Raw genomic sequence first — 19753 nt, 5'->3', positions numbered from 1 at the left:
TTTCATATGGTAACTGTTTAACCTTGCGAGGAACTGCCAGTTTTCCAGAGTGGGTGCACCATTTTTCCAATTTCTCTGCATACACTTATACTTATTATTTATCAGTGTACTGAGTTTTGATCAAAAATAGTGTATCTGTGTAATGTGGTTAAATCATGTTGACCTCACTCTTTTTCATCTAGGCTCTTAAAATATCAATACTAAGACATTTATAAAATGAGCATATGAAAACCAGTAACTTTCCTCCCTACAGATTGAAAATATTCAATCAGAAAGTATATTCAAAGAAAATATTTAATCCACAGTAACAACATAAAAACTGGTTTTTGAAAAAATCTAGTAATAAACCTTAGAGAAATTTGAAGAAACTACATAAAGAAACAAAAAACTAAATTGAGTGTCATAAAACGAAACTTGAATGAATGGTTTGGGAAAAAGCAACATTATACAAAGTGAATTCCCTACATATCAATCTGTAAAGAAAACATTTCTCCCAAATTTCCAACAGGATTTTAAGTCTGACAAAAATTTCATCAGGAAAAATAAATGCTCAAAAATAAAAGGAAAATTTTGAAAAAGGAAGTTTGGAAAGAGAAGACTTTTCCTAATTTTGTATACAAGAATAGTAACAACTGAGAGGAAATATTTGCAACATTTACAACAAAGGATTGCTATCTCTATTGTACAATAAATGTCAAGAAGAAATAGATGAAAAATCTACATAGTGAGGTATAAATAGCCAATTCATAAATAACAGGTTCCAAAATCACTAATAATTAACGAAGTTTTAAAATATTAAAGTGAGACATCACTTTTCACCTATTGGATTGGAAAATACAGAATATAGTAATTATCTGTAAGAAATTAGGTGTGATGACTCACACCTGTGATCCCAGCACTTTCAGAGGCCAAAGCCGGTGGATCAGTTGAGGTCAGGAGTTCAAGACCAGCCTGGCCAGCATGGTGAAACCCTGTCTCTACTAAAAATACAAAAATTAACTGGGCATGATGGTGGGCCGCCTGTAGTTCCAGCTACTCAGGAGGCTGAGCAGGAGAATTGCTTGAACCAGGGAGTGGAGGTTGCAGTGAGCTGAGATCATGCCACTGTACTCCAGCCTGGGCAACAGAGTGAGACTATCTCAAAAAAAAAAAAAAAAAAAGAAATTAGGAAAGGTACACTGTTGGTCAAATGAATGTATGTGTAATAACTCTTTTGGGGGATAGTTGGAAATACGTGGCCAAATTTTAAATGGGCAGACTTTTTTTGTTAATTTTTTACTTTAAGTTTAATGGATACATAGTAGGTGTATATGTTTATGGGGTACATGAGCTATTTCGATGCAGGCATACAGTGCATAATCATGTTGGGTAAATGGGATATACATCACCTCAAGCGTTTATCATTTCTTTGTGTTACAAACATCCCAATTACACTCTTAGTTATTTTTAAATATACAATAAATTTTGTTGACTGTAGTTACCCTGTTGTGCTGTCAAGTACTAGATCTTTTTTTCTTTTTTACTTTTTCTAACCTTTTTTTTTTTTTTTCTGAGACAGTGTCTCACTCTGTTGCCCAGACTGGAGTACAGTAGCATGATCACAGCTCACTGCAGCCTTGACCTCCCATGCTCAAGCAGTCCTCCTGCCTCAGCCTACTGGGACTACAGGCTTGAGCCACTATTCCTGGCCATTTAAAAAAATTTTTTGTAGAGACGGAGGTCTCACTATGTTGCCCTGTCTGGTCTTGAACCAAATACTAGATCTTACTCATTCTGTGTGACTATAGTTTTGTACCCACTCTCCACCACTATCATTCCCAGCTTCTGGCAACTATCATTCTACTCTCTGTCTCCATGAGTTCAATTTTTTTTTTTTTTCTTGAGACAGAATCGCACTCTGTTGCCCAGGCTGGAGTGCAGTGGCACAATCTCGGCTCACTGCAAGCTTCATCTCCCGGGTCCACGCCATTCTCCTGCCTCAGCCTCCCGAGTAGCTGGGACCACAGGTGCCCACCACGACACCCAGCTAATTTTTTAAATTTTTTAGTAGAGACAGAGTTTCACTGTGTTAGCCAGGACGGTCTCGATCTCCTGACCTCGTGGTCCACCCGCCTCAGCCTCCAAAAGTGCTGGGATTAACAGGCGTGAGCCGCTGAGCCCGGCTGAGTTCAATTGTTTTAATTATTAGTTTCCACAAATGAATGAGAGCATGTAAGGTTTGTCTTTCTGTATCTGGCTTATTTCACTTGACACAGTGTCTTCCAGTTCCATCCATGTTGTTGCAAGTGACAGGATCTCATTCTTTTTTGTGGCTGAATAGTACTCCCATTGTATTGCTAGACACTTAAGTTGCTTCCAAATCGTGGCTATTGTGAATAGTGCTGCAATAAACATGGGAGTGTACATATCTCTTCAATATACTGATTTCTTTTGGGTGTATATCTAGCAGTGGGATTTCTGGATCATATGGTAGTTCTATTTTTAGTTTTCTGAGAAATCTCTGTACTGTTCTCCATAGTGACTGTACTAAAGTACATTCCCACCAACAGCATGTGAGGTTTCCCTTTTCTGCACATCCTTTCCAGCATTTGTTATCGCCTCTCTTTTGGATAAAAGCCATTTTAACTGGAATGAGATGATATCTTGATGTAGTTTTGATTTGCAGTTCCCTGATGATCAATGATGTTGAAGACCCTTTCATATATCTGTTGCCATTTGTATGTCTCCTTTTAAAACATGTCTATTCAGGAGCCGGGCACGGTGGCTCACACCTGTAATCCCACCACTTTGGGAGGCTGAGGCAGGCAGATCTCGAGGTCAGGAGATCAAGACCATCCTGGCTAACACGGTGAAATCCCCTCTCTACTAAAAAATTAAAAAAATTAGCCAGGCATGGTGGCGGGTGCCGGTAGTCCCAGCTACTCGGGAGGCTGAGGCAGGAGAATGGCATGAACCTGGGAGGCGGAGCTTGCAGTGAGCCAAGATTGTGCCACTGCACTCCAGCCTGGGCGACAGAGCAAGATTCCATCTTAAAAAAAAAAAAAAAAAGTCTATTCAGGGTTAGGAGTGGTGGCTCACGCCTGTAATCCCACCACTTTGGGAGGCCGAGGTGGGCAGATCACTTGAGGTCAGGAGTTCAAGACCAGCCAGGCCAACATAGTGAAACCCTGTCTCTACCAAAAATACAAAAATTAGCTGGGCGTGGTGGCACGTGCCTGCAATCCCAGCTACTTGGGAGGCCGATGCAGGAGAACCACTTTAACCCAGGAGGTGGAGGTTGCAGTGAGCCAAGATTACGCCACTGCACTCCAGCCTGGGTGACAGAACAAGATCCGTTTCAAAAAAAAGTCTATTCAGACTTTTGCCCATTATTTAATCAGATTATTAGATTTGTTTTCCCATTGAGTTGTTTGAACTCCTTGTATATTCTGGTTATTAATCCTTTGTCAGATGCATAGCGTGCAAATATTTTCTTCTATTCTGTGGGCTGTTTCTTCACTTTTTTGATTGCTTTGTTTTGTAGAAACCTAAGTTGATGTGATCTCACTTAACTATTTTTGCTTTGATTACCTGTGATAGTGGGGTGTTACTCAAGAATTACTTGCCTGGACCAATGTCATGGAGAGTTTCCACAGTTTTTTCTTTTAGTAGTTACATAGTTTGAGGTTTTAGATTTAAGTCTTTAATTCATTTTGATTTGATTTTTGTATATGGTGAGAGATAGGGGTCTAGTTTCATTCTTCTGCATGTGGATATCCAGTTTTCCCAGCAGTATTTATTGACAGTCTTATTTATTGAAGACTGTCTTTTCCCCAGTTTATGTTTTTGGCAGCTTTGTAAAAAATGAGTTCACTCTAGATGTATGAATTTATTTCTGGGTTCTCTCTTCTATTCCATCAGTTTATGTGTCTGTTTTTATGCCAGCACCATCCTGCTTTGTTTACTACAGTTCCGTAGTACAATTTAAAGGCACAGAATGCGATTCCTCCAGTTTTGTTATTTTTGTTCAGGCTAGCTTTGGCCATTCTGGGTCTTTTGTGGTTCCATATAAATTTACAATGATTTTTTTTCTATTTCTCTGAAGAATGTTATTGGTATTTTGATAGGAATTACACTGAATCTGTAGATTGCTTTCAATCTACAGATGTCCAAATGTAGTATGGACATTTTAACAGTATTGATTCTTCCAATCCATGAACATGGAATATCTTTCCTTTTTTTTTTTTTTAATGTGTGTGTCTTCAGTTTCTTGCATCAGTATTTTATGATTTTCATTGTAAAGAAAGGATCTTTCACTTTTTTTTTTTTGAGACAGAGTTTCGCTCTTGTTGCCCAAGTTGGAGTGCAATGGCACGATCTCAGCTCACCGCAACCTCCGCCTCCTGGGTTCAACTGGTTCTCCTGCCTCAGTTTCCTGACTGAGGATTACAGGGATGAACCACCACGCCTGGCTAATTTTGTATTTTTAGTAGAGATGGGATTTCTCCATGTTAGTCAGGCTGGTCTCGAACTCCTGACCTCAGGTGATCCGCCTGCTTCGGTCTCCCAAAGTGCAGGGATTACAAGCATGAGCCACTGCGCCAGGCTGAGATCTTTCACTTCTTTTTTGATATTTATTAGTGGGTATTTTATTTTATTTGCAGTTACTGTTAATGGAATTACTTTTTTGATTACTTTTTCAGATTATTTGCTGTGGCATATAGAAATGCTATGGATTTTTGTATGGTGATTTCATATTCAACTTTACTGAATTAGTTTATCTAACAGTTTTTTTTGTGGAGTCTTTAGGTTTTTGCAAATATATAAGATTATATCATCTACAAACAAGGATAATTTGACTTCTTCCTTTCTAATTTGGAGACCCTTTACTTCTTTCTCTTGTCTCATTATGTTTTTTGTTTTTTTTTTTGAGACGGAGTCTTGCTCTGCTGCCCAGGCTGGAGTGCAGTGGCCGGCTCTCAGCTCACTGCAAGCTCCGCCTCCCGGGTTGACGCCATTCTCCTGCCTCAGCCTCCCGAGTAGCTGGGACTACAGGCGCCCGCCTCGTCGCCCGGCTGGTTTTTTGTATTTTTTAGTAGAGACGGGGTTTCACCGTATTAGCCAGGATGGTCTCGATCTCCTGACCTCGTGATCCGCCCGTCTCGGCCTCCCAAAGTGCTGGGATTACAGGCTTGAGCCACCGCGCCCAGCCTCTTGTCTCATTATGTTGAATAATCGTGGTGAAAATGGGCAGCCTTGTCTTGTTCCAAATCTTAAAGAAAGACTTTCAGTTTTCTTCCATTCAGTATGATACTAGGTGTGGGTCTGTCTTATATGGCTTTTATTGTGTTGAGCTATGTTCCTTCCATCCCCAGGTTTTTTAGGGTTTTTGTCATGAAGGGATGCTGAATTTTACCAAATGGCTTTTTTTTTTTTTTTTTTTTTTAGCATCAATTGAAATGATCATATGGTTTTTGTCCTTTATTCTGTTGTATCACATTGTATCAATGTGATGTATCACATTGATTAATTTGCATGTGTTGTTGAACCATCCTTGTATCCCTGGAACAAAGTCCAATTGGTCATGATGAGTGATCTTTTTAATGTGTTGTTGAATTCAGTTTGCTAGTGTTTTGTTGAGGATTTTTGCATCAATGTTCATCAGAGATGTTGACCTGTAGTTTTCTTTTTCTTTTTCTTTTTTTTTTGACGTATCTGTCTGGTTTTAGTAATACTGATGGATATTACTGGATCTTAGAATGAGTTTGAAACTGTTCCCTCCTCCTCCATATTTTGGAATAGTTTGAGTAAGACTGGTATTAGTTTTTCTTTAAATGGCACTGAAGCCTTTGAGTCTTGGGCTTTTCTTTGCTGAGAGACTTTTTATTATGGCTTCGATCTCACTACTTGTTAGCAGTCTAGTCAGGTTTTGGATTTCTTCATGGTTCAGACTTGATAGGTTGTATGTGTCTAGGAGGTTATCCATTTCTTCTAGGCTTTCTGATTTGTTGGCATATAGTTGCTCACCATGACCTCTAATGATCCTTTGAATTTCTGCAGTATCAGTTGTATTGTCTCCTTTTTCATCTGTGATTTTATTTCTTTGGGTCTTGTCTCTCTTATTTTTAGTTTGGTTAAAGATTTGTTGATATTGTTTATGTTTTCAAAAAATCAGGGTTATGTTTTGTTGATCTTTTGTGTGTTTTGTTTCAATTTCATTCATTTGTGTTCTGATCTTTATTATTTCTTTTCTTCTAATTTTGTGTTTGGTTTGTTCTCGCTTTTCTTGTTCTTTAAGATGCATTGTTAGTTTGTTCATTTAGAGCCTTTCTCATTTTTTAGATGTAGGCACTTATGACTTACTATAAACTCAACTCTTAGTACTGCTTTCGCTGTATCCCATTGGTTTTGGTAGTATGTTGTGTTTCTATTTTCATTTTTTTAAGAAATTTTTCAGTTTTCTTCTTGATTTTGTATTGACCCACTGGTTAATAAGGAGCATATTGTTAACTGTCATGTGTTTTTGTAGTTCCCAAAGTCCATTTTGTTACTGATTTCTAGTTTTGTTCCATTGTGGTCAAAGAAGATACTTACTAGTTTTTGTAGGTTAATAACAATATTTGGATTATACTAAGGAATTTTTATCTAGAGTTATAGAGATTTTGTCAAAATGCTGCCATGGTAGAGAATAAGTGGGTGGATATATAGGGAAAAACAACATTTTGAAATATGTTTCAAATTTTCCAGAATAAACAGTTAAAAAGAACAGTTGGTGAACCTAGAGACAGGATTTCTATAATACTCAGTGGGCAACTTTGTCAGGGGCTGCAAGAGAGATCACCTAGAATAAGGACTGAAAAGGTCCTAGATTTCAGCAGCTGGTTTCATGACCTTTGCAACCACAGTTTTGGTGCAGTGTTTGGGCTAAAACCTGGCAGCAGCATTTTGAGAAATGTGTGTAAGATAAGAACATGGAGAAAGGATATGATCACTATGTGAAAAAAAGTTGTTTCATTGTAAAAGATTACAAACTTATGATTTTTAAAATATTAAAGAGAAGTATGTAGTGAAAAAAACAAAGACCTTGCCCCTTTTCCTTTCTCGTCTTCTCACCTGTTTCCTCCAGTTTTAGTGTCTAGTTTTACTCTTGAGATTTGTGGCTACTGAATGAATGGAGTGTCAATCTGAATGGGAAAGAGATTTTTTTTCCCCCCTGAGACGAAGTCTCGCTCTTGTTGCCCAGGCTGGAGTGCAATGGTGTGATCTCGGTTCACTGCAACCTCCACCTCCCAGGTTCAAGTGATTCTCCTGCCTCAGCCTCCCGAGTAGCAGGGACAACAGGCATGTGCCACCACACCCGGCTAGTATTTTTAGTAGAGACGGGGTTTCACCATGTTGGCCAGGCTGGTCTCGAACTCCTCAGGTGATCCACCTACCTTGGCCTCCCAAGTGCTGGGATTACAGGTGTGAGCCACTGCGCCTGACCTGAAAGAGGTTTTTTTTTTTTTTTTTTGAGACGGAGTCTCGCTCTGTCGCCCAGGCTGGAGTGCAGTGGCCGGATCTCAGCTCACTGCAAGCTCCGCCTCCCGGGTTTACGCCATTCTCCTGCTTCAACCTCCCAAGTAGCTGGGACTACAGGCGCCTGCCAACACGCCCGGCTAGTTTATTTGTATTTTTTAGTACAGACGGGGTTTCACCGTGTTAGCCAGGATGCTCTCGATCTCCTGACCTCGTGATCTGCCCATCTCGTCCTCCCAAAGTGCTGGGATTACAGGCTTGAGCCACTGCGCCCGGCCGAAAGAGATTTGGTTTTTGAGAGGGAGACTCAGAAACTCCTTTGCCTGATAAGAGCTAGGAAATAGAAAAGAAAAAATGGAAATGGAGCTGACGAGTTCAGAAGATAAAAGGAAGTAGGGATGCAGTGGTCAAGTGGGAGGAAAAAAAGGGAGAGGCACTCTTCTTTGAGAAGCCAGCAAAAACGACTTCATTTTTCTTTCTCAATTAGCAGACTGAGCTGTATGCTGGTGATTGAGGTTTGGATAGGGTTGGTGGCATCTAGTGTGTAGTAACTACAGGAATTAGCAAATCAATGGCAGAGAAAAGGACTCACTCTCACTCGCTCAGGTTCAAACTAGGCTCTAAATGACTTCTTCTTCTTTTTGTTTTTGAGAGTCTTGCCTTGTTGCCCAGGCTGGAGTGCAGTAGCACAATCTTGACTCACTACACCCTCTGCCTCCTGGGTTCAATTGATTCTTCTGCCTCAGCCTCCTGAGTAGCTGGGACTATAGGCACACACCACTGTGCCTGGCTAATTTTTGTATTTTTAGTAGAGACGGTGTTTCACCATGTTGCCTTGGCTGGTCTCGAACTCCTGACCTTAAGTGACCCGCCTGCCTCGGCCTCCCAAACTATTGGGATTACAGGCCACCACACCTGGCCTGAATGACTTTTTCATTAAGGAATGCCATAGTCCAGGCAGATGTGCCACCTCATTGATTGCCAGGGGTGACTCAGTTGTCTGGCTAGTTGGGTAAGAGAGTTGTTTCTTCCGTCCCTTCTCTGTGTGTCTGTCACTAAAACTGTTCATTTACATTTCATAGCAGCTCAAGTGTGACTGTTCTTCCATAGTTTTGTAGCTTTTCATTTCTGTGACTCCTTTGAGGAGGCTCTGTCATGTGAAGGGAAAAATTTGATAAAATGATTACATGGAGACTTCTAACTAATCATATTGTGGCAATGGAACTACTTTCACTTCCTCTTTTAAAGAAACAAGTAACAGAAAGCCTGCTCTTGGCCATACCCATTAGACACATAGCAGTGACAATTTAAACTGTGGTCAGTAGCCAGTCGTGGTGCTGCACGTCTTTGGTCCCAGCTATTCGTGTGGCTGAGGCAGGAGAATTGCTTGAACCCAGGCGGAGGTTGCAGTGAGCCAAGATCACATCATTGCACTCCAGAATGGGCAACAAGAGCCAAATTCCATCTCAAAAAAAAAAAAAAAAAATGTGGTCAGGAATAGATTCTGTTTGCTGTATTTGGGATATATACAATGTTAAGAACAAAATGGCCAGGTGTGGTGGCTCATGCCCATAATCCCAGCACTTTGGGAGGCCCAAGCGGGAAGATTGCTTGAGCCCAGGAGGTCAAGGCTGTAGTGAGCCGTGATCCTGTCACTGCATTCAGCCTTGAGTGACAGAGTGAGACCCTGTCTCACCAAAAAAACCCCAAAGAACAACATTTTATATCTATATAAATTAGTGTCTGTGAACCTCATGTAGTATTTTTGTACAAATAGAAATGGAAGTTATGTTACCTACCTCAGAAAATTGAATTGTCTAAATAAATATCTAAATATTTGTCCTTAAGCCAGGCATGGTGCTTCACGCCTATAATCCCAGCACCAAGGCAGGCGGATCACCTCAGGTCAGGAGTTCGAGACCAGCCTGGACAACATGGTGAAACCCCGTCTCTACTAATATAAAAATTAGCTGGGTATGGTGGTACACGCCTGTAATCCCAGCTGCTCGGGAAGCTGAGGCAGGAGAATCGCTTGAACTCGGGAGGCAGAGGTTGCAGTGAGCCAGGATCACGCCACTGTACTCCAGCCTGGGCAACAAGAGCAAAACTCCATCTCCAAATAATAATAATAATAAGTAAATAAATATTTGTCCTTGTCACATATTTATGTTTATGAGATTTTTTCTCAAAATTTACATTATGAAATTTGTTTAGTAATCATCACATTTAGGGGTTTTAAAGTGACCATTACTTTACTTTTGTATTTTTAGGAGACCCGTGTACCGTATCATCTCAGTTGGAGTTAGAAGAAGCCTTTAGACTTTATGAGCTAAACAAGGATTCTGAACTCTTGATTCATGGTAAGAGAGTAGTCATTTCATACTCGTCCAGAGTGATAATTTCTTTGACCATTTTGAAACATAATCTTAATGTCATTTTCTCAATCTCTGTGACTCATGCCTAAGTAATTGTCCTTATTTAGTAGTTTCTCACATGCTATAGAAGGTAAAATTAATCTGCTTCTTACAGTCTGGGGAATTTTGTGATCTCTGTATGTCTCGTTGGATATTAAAATGTGATTTCTTAGTGTATCGTAGCAAGTTTATGATTAAGTTAAAAATTGAGAGCCTGGGGAATCTAAGTCACCTACTTGAAATATTATAATGTATACAAATAGTGACCTCCAAAGGTAAGGTATCTTAAATATCCTTTCTTTTGCTTAAAGGTTAATAGTGAAACTATTTACATGATTTCTATATTTATTTTTGGAACAGAGTCTCACTCTGTCACCCAGGCTGGAGTGCAGTGGCATGATCTCACACCACTGCAACCTCTGCCTCCCGGGTTCAAGCGCGCCTCAGCCTCCCAAGTAGCTGGGATTACAGGCGTGCACCACCATGGCTGGCTAATTTTTGTATTTGTAGTAGAGATAGGGTTTCACCATGTTGGCCAGGTTGGTCTCGAACTCCTTGCCTCAAGAGATCCGCCTGCCTTGGTCTCCCAAAGCACTGAGATTACAGGCATGAGCCACTGCACCCAGCCCATTTACATGATGCTCTAGAGGCATTAGTATGTTTAAACCTCAGCAACCTTGCCGGGCGCGGTGGCTCACGCCTGTAATCCCAGCACTTTGGGAGGCCAAGGCGGGTGGATCACGAGGTCAGGAGATCGAGACCATCCTGGCGAACATGGTGAAACCCTGTCTCTACTAAAAATACAAAAAAATTAGCTGGACGTGGTGGCGGGTGCCTGTAGTCCCAGCTTCTAGAGAAGCTGAAGCAGGAGAATGGCGTGAACCTGGGAGGCAGCGGAACTTGCAGTGAGCGGAGATCGCGCCACTGCACTCCAGCCTGGGCGACAGAGCGAGACTACGTCTCAAAAAAAAAAAAAAAAAAAAAAAAAAAGAACCTCAGCAACCTTGAGATGTAGGAAGTGGCATAAAAAGAAGTAACCTAAACTCAGTTATCATGTATGTAACTGGCACATTGTAGACCTGGATTGTGAATCTAGGAATTCTGATTCCAAATTTGTGTTTATTTCATTCAACTATGCTAACTCTCAAACTTTTTTTGTCATGTAAAACTTTTTTTTTTTTTTTTTTTTGAGGCAGTTTCTCTCGCTCTGTTGCCCAGGCTGGATTGCTTTGGTGCAGTCATAGCTCACTGCAGCCTTGACTTCCCAGGTTCAAGCGCTCCTCCCACCTCAGCCTCCTGAGTAACTGGGACCACAGGCACTGCTGCACCGCTATGACTGGCTAATCTTTTTTTTGTGTGTGGAGATCGGATATCACTACGATGCCCAGGCTGGTCTCAAACTCCTGGGCTTAAGGAGTCCTACCACCTGGGCCTCCCAAAGTGCTGGGATTAGAGGTGTGAACCACTGTGCCCACCCAAGAACCTCTTAATATACTGCATTTAATTGCAATGTATTGGCAGTATTTCATTGAACATTTTTGAGAGCTGTGAGACCAGACTTAGGAAACTTTTACAAAAGTAAAACAAATGTAAATCTTTCCTTAAGTATAATGAATCATTTCAGTGCCTTGTTACTATTTCTTTGTATTTTCCTTTACAGTGTGTTTTTAAAAAAAAACAGTGGTTTGATTTTATCTTTTTTTTTTTTTTTTTGAGACAGTTTCACTCTGTTGCCTAGGCTAGAGGGCAGCGGCACAATCTCAACTCACTGCAACCTCGGCCTCTTGTGTTCAAGTGATTCTCATGTCTCAACCTCCAAAGTACCTGGGATTACAGGCGCCTACCACCATGCCCAGCTAATTTTTGTGTTTTTAGTAGAGATGAGGTTTTACCATGTTGGCCAGGCTAGTCTCAAACTCCTGACCTCAGGTGATCTGCCTGCCTTGCCCTCCCAAAGTTTTGGGATTACAGGCGTCAGCCAGCACACCTGGCCTGATTTTTTCTACCTCCAGAATTTGACATAGTGACTCACAAGGGATCCATAATGTACTTTGTTGAGATTCTTTTTTTTTTTTTTTTTTGAGACGGAGTCTTGCTCTGTTGCCCAGGCTGGAGTGCAGTGGCTGGATCTCAGCTCACTGCAAGCTCCGCCTCCCAGGTTCCCGCCATTCTCCTGCCTCAGCCTCCGGAGTAGCTGGGACCACAGGCGCCCACCACCTTGCCCAGCTAGTTTTTTTTTTTTTTTTTTTTTTTTTTTTTTGTATTTTTTAGTAGAGACGGGGTTTCACCGTGTTAGCCAGGATGGTCTCGATCTCCTGACCTCGTGATCCGCCTGTCTCGGCCTCCCAAAGTGCTGGGATTACAGGCTTGAGCCACCGCGCCCGGCGAGATTCTAATAGGACTTTAAGAATCTATTTTTTTGTCATCTCTTTCCAGAATAAAATTACAATGAATGCATAAAGAAGTGATTGATGAATGGTATTAAACAGTCAGTTTTAAGTCTTATTGCCTTTTAATACTACATCACAGATGCTTTCAGAAGCTAGCTTATGTTTCAGCTTTTAAAAATATGCATTAGGAACTGTGCTTCCTGTAGTCTGTGCTGTTTATTTTTATTTATTTATTTATTTTTTGAGACGGAGTCTCGCTCTGTAGCCCAGGCTGGAGTGCAGTGGCCAGATCCCAGCTCACTGCAAGCTCCGCCTCCCAGGTTTACGCCATTCTCCTGCCTCAGCCTCCCGAGTAGCTGGGACTACAGGCGCCCGCCACTTCACCTGGCTAGTTTTTTGTATTTTTTTAGTAGAGACGGGGTTTCACCGTTAGCCAGGATGGTCTCGATCTCCTGACCTTGTGATCCGCCCGTCTCGGCCTCCCAAAGTGCTGGGATTACAGGCTTGAGCCACCACGCCCGGGCCTGTCTGTGCTCTTTATTAAGCTGTGTCCTTTAGTACATCACAGACCAGCAATAGCTGACTAGATATTCATAAATACATTGTTGCTTTATATTCTACCTTGTTATAAAAATGGTTTGAATCAGTATATAAATTTATAGTTTCTGGCCGGGCGCGGTGGCTCAAGCCTGTAATCCCAGCACTTTGGGAGGCCGAGATGGGCGGATCACGAGGTCAGGAGATCGAGACCATCCTGGCTAACACGGTGAAACCCCGTCTCTACTAAAAATACAAAAAAGGCCGGGCGCGGTGGCTCAAGCCTGTAATCCCAGCACTTTGGGAGGCCGAGACGGGCGGATCACGAGGTCAGGAGATCGAGACCATCCTGGCCAACCCGGTGAAACCCCGTCTCTACTAAAAAATACAAAAAACTAGCCGGGCGAGGTGGCGGGCACCTGTAGTCCCAGCTACTCGGGAGGCTGAGGCAGGAGAATGGCATAAACCTGGGAGGCGGAGCTTGCAGTGAGCTGAGATCCGGCCACTGCACTCCAGCCTGGGCGACAGAGCGAGACTCCGTCTCAAAAAAAAAAAAAAAAAAAAAAAAAAAATAAAAATAAAAATACAAAAAAAAAAAACTAGCCGGGCGAGGTGGCGGGCGCCTGTAGTCCCAGCTACTCCGGAGGCTGAGGCAGGAGAATGGCGTAAACCCGGGAGGTGGAGCTTGCAGTGAGCTGAGATCCAGCCACCGCACTCCAGCCTGGGCGACAGAGCTAGACTCCATCTCAAAAAAAAAAAAAAAAATTTATAGTTTCTAATGTAAATTTACATTTTTGAGTTAATTTATTCCTAATTAGTATACATCTTTTAAAAACTAATATTTTATGTTTCATATTTGTATACATTTTGTAATTTAATTTTCATCCTTCATTGTGACAAGCTTGTCCTGCTATACCAAGGATTTAACGAAATGCTAGTTAATGATTTATTTAAGGATAAGAAAATAATGATGTAACAGGGACTGGAATTAGTAATTTGAGCTTCTGATGCTTTGGTTTTTTGTTTTGTTTTGTTTTTGTTTTTTGTTTCTGAGATGGTGTGTCACTCTGTCGCCTGGGCTGGAATGCAGTGGCATGATTGCAGTGCACTGCAACCTTCGCCTCCCGGGTTCAAGCGATTCCTGGGCCTCAGCCTCCCAAGTAGCTGGTATTATAGGCATGCCACCATGCCAGGCTAATAGGCTAATTTTTTTTTTGTATTTTTTGGTAGAGACAGAGTTTTAACATGTTGGCCAGGCTGGCATCTCCTGACCTCAAGTGATCCACCCACCTTGGCCTTTCAGAGTGCTGGGATTAGAGGCGTAAGCCACCATGACCAGGCTAATGCACTGTTTATAGATATGTTTGTTTTTATAAGACCTTTATTTTTATTTTTTATTTTAATATCAACAAAGCAAAGGCAAATAAAACCTTCTTTTATATGGCCTTGGTAAAATGAATCCCTTTGGCAAATAATATTGACCGCATGCTATCTTGTCTCAAATGAAGAGAGGGTCAGGTTGAAATCTGGGTCAGTGTCTTTTACATTTGAATTTTAAATTCTGTGTAATTTGTATGTTTTAAATATGCTGTTAACTCATGTTCATTTATTTTCTTTCAGTGTTCCCTTGTGTACCAGAACGTCCTGGGATGCCTTGTCCGGGAGAAGATAGTGAGTGTTTATATACTTCATACCTTTTGCAAGAGTTACTATGCTATGGTACAAATGAAAGAGAAATCAGAGATAGAATTTTTAGCTAGGCGCAGTGGACAGTGGCTAATGCCTGTAATCCCAGCACTGTGGGAGGCTGAGGTTGGAGGATCGTTTAAGCCCAGGAGTTCAAGACCAGGCTGGGCAAAAAGTGAGACCTTGTCTTTCCAAAAACACACAAAAAAGTTAGCATGGTATGTGCCTATAATCTCAGCTACTTGGGAGGTTGAGGTGGGAGGATCCCTTGAGCCCAGGAGTTTGAGGCTACAGTGAGTCTAGTGTGGGTGACAGAGACAGGCCTTGTCTCAAGGAAAAAAAAAAAAAGGAACTAGAAGTTCTAATTCATTTGATTTCTTTTCCATTTTTCAGTCAATTTAAAATATATTAGTGACTGCCCAAATGCTACTTTTGCCAGATCAAATTCAGATAGTTCTTAGTTACAACTTACATAATTGTCTGTTGCACATATGAAAGGAAAATTAAGTTAAATTTAAGTTTTAAAATTTAATTTTGGAAATGTTCAAACCTATGCAGAAGTTGAAACAACATTGAAAACAAGGATACCTATATATCCTTTGCCCAGATTTACCAATTTTTAACATTTTCCCTGTTTGCTTCATCTCTGTATCTGTCTATGTCTATGCATGCACAGTTATACATAACAAACACACTTGTTTTTTTTTTTTTGTTATACCACTTGAAAGTGACATGACACTCAGCACATGTCATTAGGAATTGGCTTTTATTTTTCTGCAGTGTTTTTTTTTTTTTTTTTTTTAACAATTACTAAGTCACTTTTTTTCTTTTTTTTTTTTAAGAGTCTCGCTTTCTCACCCAGGCTGGAGTGCAGTGGCACAATCTTGGCTCATTGCAACCTCCGCCTCTAGGGTTCAAGTAATTCTCCTGCCTCAGCCTCCTGAGTACCTGGGATTACAGGCACCGCTAACATGCCCAGCTTATTTTTGTATTTTTAGTAGAGTTGAGGTTTCACCGTGTTGGCCAGGCTGGTCTCAAACTGCTGACCCCAGGTGATCTACCCACCTCAGTCTCCCGAAGCTCTGGGATTATAGGCATGAGCCACCGCACCTGGCCCCAAGTCAGTTATTAAATGTCTTAAATATTGCAGACTTCCTACAACTGACTCAGAGAAATGTGTATATTTATTAGATCTCCAACTCCTAGTAACTTCAGGTAACCAACCATAGTCCACAGTGGAACAGTGGTTCTTACCCTTGGACACATTAAAATTGTGGGATGCAGGGAATGATCAATGCCAGATTTCCATCCCCAAGCCTAATGAATTAGTTTGTAAGTGAGATCTGGACATCTTTGTATTTTAAAACTAACTCTCAAAATGTAGCCATTGGGGTCCACGGCGTCAGCTTCACCTGAGAACTGGATAGAAACTGCGCTCAGGCCGGGTGCAGTGGCTCATGTCTGTAATCCTAGCACTTTGGGAGGCTGAGGTGAGCAGATCACCTTGAGGTCAGGAGTTCAAGACCAGCCTGGCCAACATGGTGACAGCCCATCTCTACTAAAAATACAAAAAAGTTAGCCAGGTGTGGTGATGCATGCCTGTAATCCAGCTACCTGGGAGGCTGAGGCAGGAGAATTGCTTGAACCTGGAAGGCGGAGGTTGCAGTGAGCTGAGATCATGCCACTGGGCAACAGAGCGAAACTGTCTCAAAAAAAAAAAATGCACTCCAATCTACGTGATTCATAAACTCGTGGACTGGGGCTGAGCTACCAGGTTTAACAAACTCTTCAGGTGATTCTGATGCACACTAAAGTTTGAGAACCACCACGTAAAAGCTTCCCCAGGTCAGGAATTGTTAATAGAATTTCTTCGGAATATCTAAGCCAATGGTTACTATTAATGAGATGCACTAAAAGAGTCCAACTACTCTTTGTTCTAATGTAATTTAAGTATGCAAACCTATGTTTGATTATAAGTTATTGCTTTTGGTATTTGGTATAATTTACTAATTGTGGATATTAGGCAACTCAATTTCATTTGTGGTTTCTGCACATGCTCATAACTTTAGAAGGAATAGTGGTAAATGTTTTGCTTTGAATTAATTGAAATAGCTCTAAACTTTCAATTCTGTATTAAGCTATCCTAAGAGTTCTAATTGAGAGCATTGCAACTGGTCTTTAGTATCTTAATTTTAAATAGTAAACCCATTGCTACATTTCGTTTAAAATATGACTTTGGGAACCTAATGTAATCTTTCTGTGGTATTAACTATTACTGTTATTACCATTACTGTGGGATGTTATTATTAATGACTAATAGACAATATATATAATAATGATGGACTTAAAAATATGAAGGTGAACTAGATTTGGTCATTTGGAACCTCTTTCTCTAACTATACTTAAGAAACATATTAATATAAAGACTACTGGATGAAAAGTTGTTGGGGAAAAAGATACGCTTTTGGTACAAAATATCTCTTTACAGATAGTTACAAAGAGTGAAATGTGCCTTTACAATGAAGAGATCTAGCAGTCAATACCTTTAATGATTATTGAACATCAGTAGTGGGAGTTGATATTCTGACATTTGTGTACCTCGTGAAAGGTAATGAGATAAGAAATACACAACACTACCTATGTATTGTTTTTGCCAAAGGTATTTAATACTGCCTCTAATTGTAAGTAAACAGACAAACCCAGAATGTGGGATATAATATGAAACAACGAATGAGACTCTTTAAATAAATAATAAATAAATAAATAAGTCAACATCATGAAAAAGAAGTCGCAACAAATAAGGCAGAGTGAATGTTTTAGAATGTTAAGGAGACCAAAAAAGCATGATCAAATGCAGTCCCTGAATCTTGATTGCATCCTGGATAGAAAAAGTGAGCTTTGAAAGTCACTTTGGGGCCGGGCACAGTGGCCCACGCCTGTAATCCCTGCACTTTGGGAGGCTGAGGCAGGCAGATCACTTGAGGTCAGTGTTTGAGACCCACCTGGCGAACATGGCAAAACCCCATCTTTACTAACAATACAAAAATTAGCCAAGTGTGGTGGCGTGTACCTGCAATCCCAGCTACTTGGGTGGCTGAGGCAGGAGAATTGCTTAAACCCAGGAGGTGGAGGTTGCAGTGGGCTGAGATTGCACCACTGGATTCCAGTCTGGGTGATAGAGTGAGACTATGTCTCAAAAAAGAAAGTCACTTTGAGAGCAGTTAAGGAAGTTTGTATATGAATTGTATATTGGTTGATACTGAATTAGTATTGATTTTCTAAGACATGGTAATGGTATTGTGGTTAGGTAGAATTGGGTCAAGCGGAGGGAGTGGAATATCCTTAATCTCAGACAACGGATACTTGGGTATTTAAGGGTATTTAAGTGTCATGATATCTGCATTTTACTTCCAAGTAATTCAGAAAAAAAAAAGTATGTTTTTTTATAGTGAAGAAAGTAAATATGACAAAACATGAATAATTGGTAAATCTTGGTGGAAGATGAAGGTGTCTATTCTTTTACCTTTTCTGTGGGACTAAAAGATGTTCAAAATAAAAAGTTGGAGGAAAATTTTTAAAAAGAAAAGCAGTAGTAGGCTGGGCGCGTTGGCTCACACCTGTAATCCCAGCACTTTGGGAGGCCGAGGTGGGTGGATCATCTGAGGTTGGGAGTCCAAGCCAGCCTGACCAACATGGAGAAATCCCGTCTTTACTAAAAATATAAAACTAGCTGGGCGTGGTGGCGCATCCCTGTAATCCCAGCTACTCGGGAGACTGAGGCAGGAGAATTCTACTCGGGAGGCTGAGGCAGGAGAATCGCTTGAACCTGGGAGGTGGAGGTTGCAGTGAGCTGAGACTGTGCCATTGCACTCCAGTCTGGGTGACAGGTGACAGAGCAAGACTCCGTCTCACAAAAAAAAAAAAAAAAAAAGACAAGCAGTAGTAGTCAAATATTTGTACCCTGTGGATTATTTTTGTCTGGTCCCTTGATGAATCTATTTTATTTTTTGACGTTCACGTTTTTATCAGCATTTTTTTTTCTTGCAATGAGTATCATGAAAAAAATTACAGACTTAATTATAAAATGACTTTTACTCACACTTGCTCTTTTTTCTTTTTTTAACTATTACTCTCTCTTCAGAATCCATCTACCGTAGAGGTGCACGCCGCTGGAGAAAGCTTTATTGTGCCAATGGCCACACTTTCCAAGCCAAGCGTTTCAACAGGGTAAACATAGTTTGTTGAATGCTGATAATGTGAGACAGCTATTTTTTTCCTTTCTGCTGTGAAAGAAAGGTAGTTTGTTATTAAGTCTTGTTACCACACTTTTAAATACATAAGTAACATGACCTTACATTTCCAATTTGCCTGAGGCAGTATGCCTATAATTTTTAATAGCATCTCTTTTCACTCTTAAAAATGCTCCAGGCCAGCACTTTGGGAGGCCAAGGCTGCCGGATCAGTTGAGGCCAGGAGTTCGAGCCTGGCCAACATGGCAAAACCTTATCTCTATTAAAAATACAAAAATCGCCGGGCGCGGTGGCTCAAGCCTGTAATCCCAGCACTTTGGGAGGCCGAGACGGGTGGATCACGAGGTCAGGAGATCGAGACCATCCTGGCTAACATGGTGAAACCCCGTCTCTACTAAAAATACAAAAAACTAGCCGGGCGACCTGGCGGGCGCCTGTAGTCCCAGCTACTCGGGAGGCTGAGGCAGGAGAATGGCGTGAACCCGGGAGGCGGAGCTTGCAGTGAGCTGAGATCCGGCCACTGCACTCCAGCCTGGGCGACAGAGCGAGACTCCATCTCAAAAAAAAAAAAAAAAAAAAAAAAAAAAAAAAAAAAAAAAAAATACAAAAATTAGCCGGGTGCAGTGGCGTGTGCCTGTAGTCCCAGCTACTTGGGAGACTGAGGCAGGAGAATCACTTGAGTCTGGGAGGCAGAGGTTGCAGTGAGCCGAGATTGTGCCACTGCACTCCAGCCTGGGCAATGGAGCAAGACCCAGTCTCAAAAAAAAGCTCCAGATTTGATGATTAATTATTCCACATAATATACCCTAGCTGTAAGAAAATTGGATTTTAAAATATAATTTAGGGCAGCCAGAAAACAAGCAAGGTTTATTTTCTTTATTTAATCTTTATTTTGCCAGTTAGTGTTATAATTTGATTTTCACGGTTTAGAAAATAATAGGCCGGGCACGGTGGCTCAAGCCTGTAATCCCAGCACTTT

The 19753-nt window shown here is 41.1% G+C and overlaps 1 protein-coding gene across 1 annotated transcript in view; it reads left to right on the top strand.

Moving 5' to 3' along the window:
• Positions 1-19753, top strand: part of PRKCI (protein kinase C iota) — an 89019-nt gene that overhangs the window by 30782 nt on the left and 38484 nt on the right. Inside the window, exons 3-5 of the mRNA XM_010374966.2 lie at positions 9768-9857; positions 14459-14509; positions 18666-18751. Of these exons, the coding sequence (XP_010373268.1) occupies positions 9768-9857; positions 14459-14509; positions 18666-18751 (227 nt within the window). The remainder of the gene's footprint in view (positions 1-9767; positions 9858-14458; positions 14510-18665; positions 18752-19753) is intronic.

Source organism: Rhinopithecus roxellana, chromosome 1, assembly GCF_007565055.1.
Source record: "Rhinopithecus roxellana isolate Shanxi Qingling chromosome 1, ASM756505v1, whole genome shotgun sequence".
Lineage (NCBI taxonomy): Eukaryota > Metazoa > Chordata > Mammalia > Primates > Cercopithecidae > Rhinopithecus > Rhinopithecus roxellana.
Note: the sequence above shows the minus strand (reverse complement) of the source record. Positions and strands in the feature narration are given on the sequence as shown.